Genomic DNA, 12,399 nt, shown 5'->3' with positions numbered 1-12,399 from the left:
TAACTTCAACATGTCTGACCTTTTACTCAAGTTTACCGTTTTTCAGCTCATATCATTAGCCATTACTCCATCATCTGTTTGAAAAATGTTTTTTGTGTTCTAAGTTTTTAAAAACTCAGTTTCGAGAGCACCTCTCAAAGCACAAACTCTGCAAAGAAATTAGAGAAAATTCTCGGCTTTTAAGAGAGTCAAGTTGCAATTGTGGAGTCCTGGTTGTAAATACTACTAAATGAAAATAGAAACACAAAAATCTGTAAATCACAGAAATTAGGGTAAACTGTTACCGACAGTGGAAGAGGCGTGCGGAATATGAGCAATAGTTTCTGTGATCTCTCATGTTGCCCTGCTTGTTCAGCTAGATGTGCTGCACATTATATGGCAGCACACAGTACAAGTAGAAGCTAAGAAATGAAAAGGTACAGAGGTTGTGCACTATTTCAGAAACCGAAAGTGGAGTGAAACAAGTCGATTAACATTTTCTATTGTGATGTGTAACCCCAGATGCACCCTGACCCTGGACTTCGAAAGGGAGTAAGAATATATTTCAGCTGCCATTTCATGCGTTGCCCTCCAGTGACTCATACCATTGGACTTCAGGATTTACACTGGTGTTCCTCTTCTTTTTTCACATGATCATTCATTTGTTTTTCGCTGCATAGCGCTGATGTGCACGTGCTCCTCTGCCCGCTCACTCACCTTGTTGATTTTTGTTCTCATGATGTGACAAACAAAAGATGATTTCCTGGTGAGCTCATCAAACAGTAAACCACAGAAATAAATAAAATGTAATTGTCAGCAATTGGGTTTGTTACAGATTCAAGCCATTCTCACTGACAAGTTTTTTTTTTTTTTTTTTTTTTTTTTCTTGGCAAATATTCATAATTCATAGAGAGAGGGAGGAATGTGCGAACGCAGCTGACGTTGCCATCATGCCATCAAGTAAATGGTCAATGACCGGTTAGTTGCAAATGCAGTCAGAGCCAGGTGACGTTCTGCACCTGTTTATATTTTGCCTGACCTCCATCAGAGGCCGATCTCCACGTAGTCTTGATATCGTACTACTGAAATGCCTGTGAATATCGTATGGAGACAATAATATCTGAGAATAAATAAGCATCTCCAGTAGCAGCCTCAGAAGAGCAGAGCTTGATCAGTAGTTATGTGTGAAGAAGCAGCAGAGCTCCACTACACTCACATTGGCAGCTGATGCTTTCCTAGTCCAAGGTTGCACCCTACTGTCCTCCGGTTTCACTCACTTTACTGTGCACCACCTGCTCACATGCAGTAGCTCCCAGGCGCTTATGAACTGGCCTCCTGTGTACTTTGTGTGGATTGGTACCGTTGCTCTAATACCATGTCTGAAAAATGCATATGTGTTATTGAAATGCAAACCCAGGATCGCTTTTGGAGTAGACGACACTCAGAGGTAAGGTGGTCAATGGTTCATCTCATCCGTCCTCCATGTCTCAAGTGCGGGACAATTCAGACATCACCGTACTCTGAGAATTGTCACTGGAACACCACGTATATGTCTATATTGAAAAAAAGAAGAAGAAAGCGAGCTGTGAAATTAATTTAGCATAATATACCATTAGTAATAAGTGATATTTCCTTAAAGAGACTCTTCTACCTACATCCCTTTCTCCTTTAAATTTATTAGATTAGCAACCACCTTTTCACACCTTTTCTGCTCTTGCTTGAAAAGTATGTGCTGTTTGAAAGTACTGAAAGAAATTTTAAAATTATAGAATGAATAAATGACTGTTTTCCACACCCTATTCTACTTACTTACCTGGTTTAACTAATGCAGTTTGGGCTTCACTGATTTTTTGCATCTCGACTACTTTCATGTTTCTACTGCACACGATTTCCTCTAATGTAACACATGGAACTGGTCATTACACACCTATTATGTCACATGAGAAACACTGCTTCTCATTAAATACCCATTTTATGGTAAACCTAAAGGACACAGGGGTTACCATACTCTGAAGCAGCACTTTATTTATGAGCTCATTAGTTGTGGTGTTGAAACAGACTTGAAAAAATACACAGTGTATGAAACTGCTTAATATGTGCCTCTGTGCGGGGTCTATACTACATTTTAGGATTCCACTCAGATTGGGCTCCTGAAGGAGTTACTAGACCTTCAGAAAGACATGGTTGTCATGCTGCTGTCTCTATTGGAGGGTAGGTCACTTATTTAAATATAATTGGTTCCCTTAACGTCTTTCTCTTTTCCTTACCTTCTTGGGTCTCACTCTGTTTTATCGTGTTCTCATTCTCTTTTATTTTTTCTTTTCTTTATTTTCCTTTACCTCTCTAAGGTAATGTTGTGAATGGTACAATCGCCCGGCAGATGGTGGACATGTTAGTGGAATCGTCCAGCAATGTAGAGATAATTCTCAAGTTCTTTGACATGTTCCTCAAGCTGAAGGACATCGTGGCCTCCGATGCCTTCCGTGACTACGTCACTGACCCCCGGGGGCTGATCTCAAAAAAGGATTTCCAGAAGGCCATGGACAGCCAAAAGCAGTACTCGCCCTCAGAGATCCAGTTTCTGTTGTCCTGCTCAGAGGCTGACGAGAATGAAATGATAAACTATGAGGAGTTTGCCAGCCGCTTCCAGGAACCTGCCAAAGATATTGGCTTCAACATTGCTGTGCTGCTGACGAACCTGTCCGAACATGTCCCCCACGACACTAGGCTGCAGAATTTCCTGGAGCAAGCTGAGAGTGTTCTCAACTACTTCCGACCCTTTCTTGGTAGAATTGAGATCATGGGCGCCAGCCGGAAGATCGAGCGCATCTACTTTGAGATCAGCGAGGTGAACCGCACGCAGTGGGAAATGCCCCAGGTGAAGGAATCCAAGCGGCAGTTCATCTTTGACGTAGTCAATGAGGGCGGTGAGTCTGAAAAGATGGAGCTCTTTGTCAATTTCTGTGAGGACACCATCTTTGAGATGAATATTGCCTCCCAGATCTCAGAGCAAGCAGAGGAGGAGAAGGAGGAGGATGATGGGGAGGCTTGTGAGGGTGGAGGAGAAGGTGACGCTGGTGATGAAGATCCCAACGGAGGAGAAAGCCAGCCGGAGTCCAGCTCAGCCTTTGCAGATTTCCTCAGCAGTACCATGAACTTTCTTAGCATGTTCACGTTCCGCAACCTCCGCCGTCGCTACCGCCGTGTCAGAAGGATGACCCTGAAGGAGATGGTGGTGGGACTTGCCACCTTCTTCTGGACCATCCTCATGGGCATCCTGCATTTCATATACAGCATCTGCAAGGGCTTCTTCCTGCTAATCTGGCAAACACTGTTTGGGGGTGGGCTGGTTGAGGGAGCCAAGAACATCACGATGACGGAGATCCTGGCCAGCATGCCAGACCCCACCCAGGACGAGGTGCACGGAGATTTACCTGGAGAGCCAGGGACTGGGGAGGAACAAGAGACTGGAGGGGCTACTGATCTCATGGACACTGGAGGGGGAGAGGAAGAAGAAGAGGACAGCCAGGATAAGGAGGGAGGGAGAGTCCCTGGCATTGATTCTCCTGGTGGATTGGGGGACATGGGAGAGACTGCTGCTGTGGAACCCCCCACTCCAGAGGGAACTCCCTTAGCCAAGCGCAAAATGGTGAGATGCTTCTGAAAGCGCAAAATAGTGAAATAGTGTAAATATGAGTACAGTAGGACTCTCTCTTGCGAGTGCTTCTAGCATGAGATGTCGCTCTGACAAGTGCATCTAATTTTTCAACTGATGTTCGCATGGTGACATATTAGATGTCCTATCAGACGTCCGAGATACACTTTTTAGAGCAGAACTCTAAATGAAAAACGTGAGCCTTGGTGACATGGTGCATCCCACCAGGCAACATGGTGACACTGTAGGACACTCCTGGGCAGGGGGGGGGGGTTACATATGGGCTCAAACTCAACTGTGGAGCAAGTCCATGCCAAGTGTTTTTTCATAAATTGTAAATTATTCTGTAACGATTTTAAATTTATTTTCCACTTGTTCCCTGTGTGGTTACAGCCTTCTGAAGAGGCTGACTCTGCACCTCCTGCAGTTGAGGAACCACCACCAGCAGCCGAGAAAGCAGAGTGAGTATCAGTGCAACTCCGTCCAGCATTTGGAAGAGCAGCAGCGTGTTGTGGAACACATGACAAAGAACGCTGTAAAAGTACAGATATCCAGCAAAGGGGGATAAATAATAAGTGACACCGGGTTAAAGGGAAGTTTGGGGAAAAACCAGACGGCAACAGAACAGATGTAAACCTCTTTGACTGAAGGAGCAAAGGGAGAAGAAGCTTGTTGGGGTCCGAGGACAGTCGCCTAGTCTTTGGCTTGCTGACATGGCGTCTAGCTGGGATTTAAGCCTTTAGCTCACCAGTGCTTCAAGGAAAATACCTTGTTCCTTGTCACCTCACAGTACTGAGAATGGTGAGAAGGTGGAAAAGGAAGCAGAAGCCAAAGCAGATGTGAGTCGAGAGGAGCCCAAGGTGAAAAAACCAAAGAAAGCCAAGAAAGAAAAGAAGCCACCCAAGGAGGGAGGCTTTGAAGTGTGGAATGAGCTTGACGTTCAGAGGAACAAGTTTATGGTAAGGACTTGCAGTAACGTTCTCACGATGCACTTTCAGCACATGCACAATTCTGTCTTGCTGAGCTTCTGTGATGATGGACATTTACCTTGTTTTCACTGTAAAACATGATCTTAACAATTAACCACGAAAAGTCGTCAGAGAGAAATGCCAATGCTGCAATATTTTCCCCCTCTATGTTTTTCAGAACTGTCTGTCCCGTAACTTCTACAACCTGCGCTTCCTGGCTCTCTTCCTTGCCTTTGCCCTCAACTTCATCCTGCTTTTCTACAAGGTCTCTATGAAATATTATTTTGATGTCTGCACTAATGAGTCTAATAGTATTTCTCTTTACACATTAAACTGGGAAATGTTTCCATCTGGATTGTTGTGTCTCTGTGTATGTCTATATGTATAGACATGGATTGAACTTTATTGTGCAAAGTAAAGGAAACTTCACAATGTGTTTGAATGTGTTACGTTGCCATGTGTGTGAAATCAGTGGAGTTCAGTGATGCCTAATAGAAGTGCTTTAGTCTTTGCTGAAATGCTGATAATCCTGAAAATCCTGAAGTCCACTTGTCTTGGGTCTGTACGCCTCCTTGTCTCTCATTGCCTTTGTTTTAATACGTTAACTCCAGGTCTCGGACACCCCGCCTAGTGACGAGTTTGAAGGTTCAGGTGTGTTGGAAACATCAGGAGTGTTTGAAGGCTCAGGACAAGAACAAGAAGGATCAGGTCTCAAGGACAGCGGAGGTGAAGAGGATGACGAAGAGGGGCCTGTGTACTACTTCCTGGAAGAGAGCACTGGATACATGCAGCCCACCCTGGCCTCCCTTGCCATCATCCACACGATCATCTCCTTCCTCTGCATCATTGGCTACTACTGTCTTAAGGTGGGTGTGTCAGACATGTATGGCCTTCGCTGGGATGTACTGTTAACAGTATGAGTTTAAGATGATCTCAATCTAACCCGAACAGTCAACTGACCCCCGAAAAACAATGGCGAGTGCAACCTTATAAGAGCATCATTGTCCTTCAGATTCCCTTGGTTATCTTCAAAAGAGAGAAGGAGTTGGCCCGTAAACTGGAATTTGCCGGCCTGTACATCACTGAGCAGCCTGAGGATGATGACATCAAGGGACAGTGGGACAGACTGGTCCTCAACACACCGTACGATATACCCTGTGCTTCGCTTACACCATGTTTCACTGCAAATACATCATACTTTTCTAGACTTACACTTCACATTTCACTGCCTTATACTTTGCACTGTATGATGTAGATATAATATACCCTATACCTGTAACTCACCTTGGATAGGGGCATCTGCTAAATAAAGAAACACAGTAATTTGATTTTTACTCAACTTACTTGATTTTGTACTTTGGTCCTATACTTCTGTAGTGCCATATGCAATCAGGTAAGCATAAGCATCAGGTAAATTAACAAATATAAATGTGAAATAATACTGCAAATATTACTATTTGTTTGTTTTTGTTTTATTGCTCTCATGTGCTGTGGCATTTGCACACAACACACAGGATATTCTTATTTATCTATAGTGATTAAGAGTAATCCCTGGTATCATTTGTTAGTCTTATGATTAAGTATTTATCCCAATGCCAAAATGTTACTAAAAATTGCTCAAAAGTATGACTGATGTTGACACATATGTACAATGTTTATGATTTAAAAAAATGTATTTTCCTATCTATTGCAGCTCTTTCCCAAGCAACTACTGGGACAAATTTGTGAAGAGAAAGGTAACATGAGTTTCAATTCAGTTTCTTTTCTATTGCGCTTTTGCTAAAAGACATCTTAATGTAAGTGCAAAATTTCACATGCATGCTTCATATTGTCAGTTTTCTCCATTTATGTAATAAGACTATATGCAATATTTAATAGAACAGTATTCATTATGTGAGATATTTACATTGCTTGTGCATCCAGGTGCTGGATAAGTATGGCGATATCTACGGCAGGGAGAGGATTGCTGAGCTGCTTGGCATGGACCTGGCCTCACTGGACGTTAGTAGCCAGCAGCATGAGAGGAAGCCCGAGCCAGACAACTCCATGTTCACCTGGTAGTGAGCGCACGCAAACTCCAAACACACCACATATAGGGTTACATAATGTTTTATGACCAAGACCTGATTTATCTTACTGTTCTGAAATAAAAGAACAAAACACAACTTCACAGCCCAAAGATGACTTTTTATTGCTACAAGTTTGGAAAATGCTATCCATCTTAAAATTTGTGCCAGATTGTGTTTGATTGAAAGGGGGTGGAAGGGGTGCGGTGGCGCAGTGGGTTGGACCGGGTCCTGCTCTCTGGCGGGTCTGGGGTTCGAGTCCCACTTGGGGTGCCTTGCGATGGACTGGCGTCCTGTCCTGGGTGTGTCCCCTCCCCCTCCGGCCTTACGCCCTGTGTTACCGGGTAGGCTCCGGTTCCCCGCGACCCCGTAAGGGACAAGCGGTTCAGAAAGTGTGTGTGTGTGTGTGTGTGTGTGTGTGTGTGTGTGTGTGTGTGTGTGTGTGTGTGTGTGTGTGTGTGTGTGTGTGTGTGTGTGTGTGTGTGTGTGTGTGTGGTGGCGCAGTGGGTTGGACCGAGTCCTGCTCTCTGGCGGGGCTGGGGTTCGAGTCCTGCTTGGGGTGCCTTGCGGCAGACTGGTGTCCTGTCCTGGGTGTGTCCCCTCCGGCCTTATGCCCTGTGTTGCCGAGTAGGCTCCGGTTCCCCGCGACCCCATATGAGACAAGTGGTTCAGAAAGTGTGTGTGTGTTTGATTGTGCTCTCATACTGTCTTCAGGATCACCTCCATTGACATCAAGTACCAGATCTGGAAATTTGGGGTGGTGTTCACTGATAGTGTAAGTGGAGGAGAAGCATATGATGTGTATCTTGTTATTCTTTGGAGAGGAAATGAGTCTGTATTTCTTCTGTCGGCTCATACCCATCTCTGAAGTACCTTTGTTTTTCAGACGTTCCTCTACTTGGTGTGGTACACAGTGATGTCCTTCCTAGGACATTACAATAACTTCTTCTTTGCCTGTCATCTGCTGGACATCGCAATGGGTGTCAAGACCCTGCGCACCATCCTGTCTTCTGTCACTCACAATGGGAAGCAGGTACTGGCAGAACATCTGAGAAGATCAATAACCTTCCCACAAGTTCTTCACAACATTGCATGGTCTTTAGCCATTGCCTGGTCCTGCAGTGGATTTGAATTCCTCTCTGTTTTCAGTTGGCAATTTCTGTATATATAACCCTGTGTATCTGACACATGGGGCAGTTTTGGAACCCCAGGTATTTTAATGGATTTGTTGTTGGTTGAGTCTTGCTGTCTGTCTGTATATCCCTCCTTCAGCTCATGATGACGGTGGGCTTGCTGGCGGTGGTGGTGTACCTCTACACTGTGGTGGCCTTCAACTTCTTCCGCAAATTTTACAACAAAAGTGAGGATGAAGACGAGCCGGATATGAAGTGCGATGACATGATGACTGTGAGTGAAAGAAGAAACCCGCGTTTCTGTATCTGTGTGTGTGAGAGCTACACTTATTTTGATGTATAAAGTGTAAGCTCAGCTCTCATATAGCAGGGTCCCATGCAACAAAAAACTGCTGCAAGAGGTGATATAAGAATACCAGTGGCCTTTGCTCTCATGTTGTTTCACTCAGCAGCATCTTTTTTGAAAGGAACAATTCAGCCAATTATTTTCACCAGAAGTTTTTAGAAAAAACAATTCCATCTGTGGGTGGCACAGTTGCTGTGCAGCTTTCAGAAAGCTTGGTATATGGTAAATGAAAAGTGTAATCTTTAAAAACAAGTAGGAGACTTTCAGTGCTTCCGTGTGTTTATAGCACTGCTGTTTAGTTCATAAATTCCAATCACAAGCCATCCAGGATTGAGTTTAAACAACAGATTTCTTAGACATTTTTACAAAAGACAAAAATCTGTGAGAATTTTTTTCCTTTTGCCTGATCAGTTTGCTGAACGCAAATCTTAAAATTGTAACCAAAACTTTGGCATGTGGGCTTTGGACTATCCTACTAATCATTGTTTAATCTGATCAGACTGGATTCATTTAAGGCAGCTTTGGTTCCGATAACATACTGTACGTTGTGTCTTAAATATTATAAACTTAATTTCTGGAAAGCAAGAACCAGCTGTAATCATTTGTGTTGAGGCTGAAAAGGCATTTTACAGAGCAGACTTGAGTTTCTTACTTGCTGGCAAACTGGCAAACTGGCAAACTCTGGTTTTTGTTACCTCAGAATCTCTGTTACCCCATGTCTCAGTCGCCTTCCAGACACCAACTACTGGCCACTAATTAAGAGGTTAGGTTTATCAGGAGGTGGATGTGGTGGCGCAGTGGGTTTGACCGGGTCCTGCTCTCTGGTGGGTCTGGGGTTCGAGTCCCTCTTGGGGTGCCTTGTGACAGACTGGCATCCCATGCTGGGTGTGTCTTCCAGTCCTCTGCCCTGTGTTGCTAGGTTAGGCTCTGGCTTGCCATGGCCCTACTTGGGCTAAGTGGTTTTAGTCAGTGTTTGTGTGGGTTTATCTGGAATAATAAAAGGCCTGTAATTAGGCTATCCAGACTTCATCAAGTAAAAATAAAGGGTGGGTCTTCTGTACCAAGTATGTGATTCCACTACTGGGCTCCACAGATTAAATAAATGGCTAAATAAATAGGTTCCAGACAAGAGCAGAGTCTCTGTGGGAGGGTATGGATTCTGCTTCATGCCACCCAAGGCTGTTAAAATCTTTGCCTTTTGTTCAGAAATTTCAAAAGATGCCATCTTCATCCAAACATTTTGTCATATTCAACACTCCTGTTGTTTGAAAGGATGTTAAGAGACACCTGAGGATCTTGAACGGTTTATCACTGTGATCTCCTATTGCTCTAAGTGTCTGTGTTGTCTCAGTGTTGCTCTTCTGATGTCTCTGTATTTGTCACCTTTGCTCGTGGTTGTACAGGATGTTTGTGTGACTCTTTGAAACATTGGTCACTCCTGTTTCCTTTCACACCTCTCAGTGCTACCTCTTCCACATGTATGTGGGCGTGCGTGCCGGCGGGGGTATAGGAGACGAGATCGAAGATCCTGCAGGGGATGAGTATGAGCTCTACCGAGTGGTCTTTGACATCACATTCTTCTTCTTTGTCATCGTCATCCTGCTGGCCATCATCCAGGGTACGATGCCAGAAACACACTTAACAAACACGGTGTGACAGGAGGAAGGACTTTTAGATCTCAGTCGCAGCCCGTTGCGGGGGTACATAAATAATATAACATTGTCTGTATAAGGTCATTTTAACTTCACTGTACTGCAATAAAGCGTAAAGAGCCTGAGTGGTGTGTAACTGTCTTTTATTGATAGATTCAATTAAACAGCTCAGCACAAAGTAGGTGACTTACGAATGATGGAAAAAGATTAAATTACTTTTCTCAAAAGGGAAAAACCACAAACAGGACAAAACTGTTAAAATTTAAGGGCAATTAAATGCAAGGAGATGTAGCACTTTAGAATGACTTCCTTTTTATAATAAACATCTGGAAGAATTAAACCAGCTCTGAAATATTAGTGCCAAAAAGTGATTTCTCCCCACTATCTGTTCTTTTTGCAGCAGACACTTCAGATAGCAGATATTGGATGGAAATATGCTATGATAGCACATAAATCACAGAAATAAATGTTCATGTTAAAACGTAGCTTTTGGATGCTTGAGGAAGTCATAGCTGTCATAAATCTCTATGAAACATGAGAACAGAGAATCTGGCTACGGTAACGCACATCAATATACACATATAAACAAGGTAACCATGGGTAACAGCAGGGGAAGTTTCTAGAAATGAGCAGAGCTGCCCAGTATGCTGTCATGATGATCGGAAATGTATGGCTGCGGCTGTGGGTACGGTTGTGGGTGGGGCTGTGAATGTGGGTGTGGCTGACTGCTGACACACTTGTGTCCGTGTTTACCATCTCTTTTGACCTCTTCAAGGTCTCATCATCGATGCCTTTGGAGAGTTGAGGGACCAGCAGGAGCAGGTCAAGGAAGACATGGAGGTACAGTATGAACACAGTCTATTGTCTGTGAAGTTTATGATAACAGTATAAAATAAAATTCTGCTGATTGTGGTAAAGACATATTTATTTCCTCATTGGCCTCCTGCAGACCAAATGCTTCATCTGTGGCATTGGCAGCGACTATTTTGACACAACTCCACATGGCTTTGAAACTCACACCTTGGAAGAGCACAACCTGGCCAACTACATGTGAGTGAACACGCAATCGTACCTGACGGTACCAGTGGCAGCGACAGTGCAGAATCAGTATGTCGCCCAGTTCTCCTTATAAGCCACGTTGGTCCTGCCTCCCCACTCGTACTCGTACTGCAGCAGTGGATCCACTAGCACTTCATTGCTTACAGTTACTGTATGTTGTCACGCATGTTATGTGTGTGTTAACATGGGGCTCAAGGCTTTCCTTTACTTTTGTTTTCGCAGGTTCTTCTTGATGTATTTAGTAAATAAAGATGAAACGGAGCATACAGGGCAGGTTAGTGTGTCGTGCTGCTCGACTGCCTCCTCTCTCTCATTAATTATGGTAGGACACTGGGTAAAATGAAGCAAAATTTGTTTAAAAAAGCTTCAAGTGATTTGCCTGCATAAAAAACTAAAATATTTCATTAAAATTAGTTTAAATGAAACCCATCATATGTGTAAGACAAGATGACACACACACACACACACACACACACACACACACACATTTTCAGAACCGCTCGTCCCATACGGGGTCACGGGGAACCGGAGCCTACCCAGCAACACAGGGCGTTAGGCCAGAGGGGGAGGGGACACACCCAGGACGGGACGCCAGTCCGTCGCAAGGCACCCCAAGCGGGACTCGAACCCCAGACCTACCAGAGAGCAGGACTGTGGTCCAACCCACTGCGCCACCAGACAAGATGACATCATGACAAAATGACTTAAAAAATGACACATGGCATACACTGGAATGACCAATTACATTACCAGACCAGATGTGAGGACTTTTAAAAATGCTCCATATTGTTCATGTTGTTCTGGGGTAGCTGGTAGTGTAGCGGTTAGAGCTGCTGCCTTTGGATCCAAAGGTTGTTGTTTTGAATCCAACCTCTGGCTGTAGTACCCTTGAGCAAGGTACTTACCCTGAATTGCTCCAGTAAAAATGGGTAAATAATTGTAAGTAGCTTAATACGGTAAGCAGCTTTGAAGAAGTGCATCAGCTAAATGAATAAATGTAAACATGTCTTTTTAGCCCATATGCGCCTTTGTCCGTTTTCCTGTCTTCCTGTCTTGTGGTGCTCTCAGGAGTCCTACGTGTGGAAGATGTACCAAGAGCGATGCTGGGACTTCTTCCCTGCCGGAGACTGTTTCCGAAAGCAGTACGAGGACCAGCTGGGATGATCGGTGCTGTGTGCTCGCCGCATGCTGAAACACCGGAGCAGCTGACTGTGTGTGTGCCGGGCCGAGGACGTCCTGCAAACACACTCCATGGTCCCGCTGTGTGTGAGAACAGTTCAAAGTCTGAACGATCAATAGTTTAAAGACAGCATACAACAGACACACACACAGACACACACCTACCCCTACATACGCAAGCGTAGCGCCCCTGCTCCTTAGTGTGTGTACGGTGTAAAAGAAATTACAGTGCCTAAAAGAGTCACAGCAGCCTGATAGGGGCAAGTGCACTGCTGACTTTCCCTGGAATGTTATTTTTACGACTAGTAGTAATTTTAGTGATGTTACTTTAAATATTCACTACAATATGGTTTCAGTTTTTA

The 12,399-nt window shown here is 44.2% G+C and overlaps 1 protein-coding gene across 1 annotated transcript in view; it reads left to right on the top strand.

The window, feature by feature from the left end:
* Window positions 1-12,022, top strand: part of LOC108924840 (ryanodine receptor 1-like) — a 74,565-nt gene extending 62,543 nt beyond the window's left edge. Inside the window, exons 90-106 of the mRNA XM_018736447.2 lie at window positions 2,109-2,190; window positions 2,328-3,628; window positions 4,028-4,095; window positions 4,425-4,593; window positions 4,781-4,867; window positions 5,214-5,468; window positions 5,615-5,745; window positions 6,296-6,338; window positions 6,526-6,659; window positions 7,383-7,443; window positions 7,555-7,701; window positions 7,941-8,075; window positions 9,609-9,765; window positions 10,575-10,639; window positions 10,749-10,849; window positions 11,081-11,132; window positions 11,927-12,022. Of these exons, the coding sequence (XP_018591963.1) occupies window positions 2,109-2,190; window positions 2,328-3,628; window positions 4,028-4,095; window positions 4,425-4,593; window positions 4,781-4,867; window positions 5,214-5,468; window positions 5,615-5,745; window positions 6,296-6,338; window positions 6,526-6,659; window positions 7,383-7,443; window positions 7,555-7,701; window positions 7,941-8,075; window positions 9,609-9,765; window positions 10,575-10,639; window positions 10,749-10,849; window positions 11,081-11,132; window positions 11,927-12,022 (3,084 nt within the window). The remainder of the gene's footprint in view (window positions 1-2,108; window positions 2,191-2,327; window positions 3,629-4,027; window positions 4,096-4,424; window positions 4,594-4,780; window positions 4,868-5,213; window positions 5,469-5,614; window positions 5,746-6,295; window positions 6,339-6,525; window positions 6,660-7,382; window positions 7,444-7,554; window positions 7,702-7,940; window positions 8,076-9,608; window positions 9,766-10,574; window positions 10,640-10,748; window positions 10,850-11,080; window positions 11,133-11,926) is intronic.
* The last annotated feature ends 377 nt before the right edge of the window (window positions 12,023-12,399 follow it).

Source organism: Scleropages formosus, chromosome 3 (assembly GCF_900964775.1).
Source record: "Scleropages formosus chromosome 3, fSclFor1.1, whole genome shotgun sequence".
In the NCBI taxonomy this organism is placed as follows: domain Eukaryota; kingdom Metazoa; phylum Chordata; class Actinopteri; order Osteoglossiformes; family Osteoglossidae; genus Scleropages; species Scleropages formosus.
The sequence above is the reverse complement of the archived record's forward strand: the minus strand, read 5'-3'. Positions and strand labels throughout refer to the sequence as shown.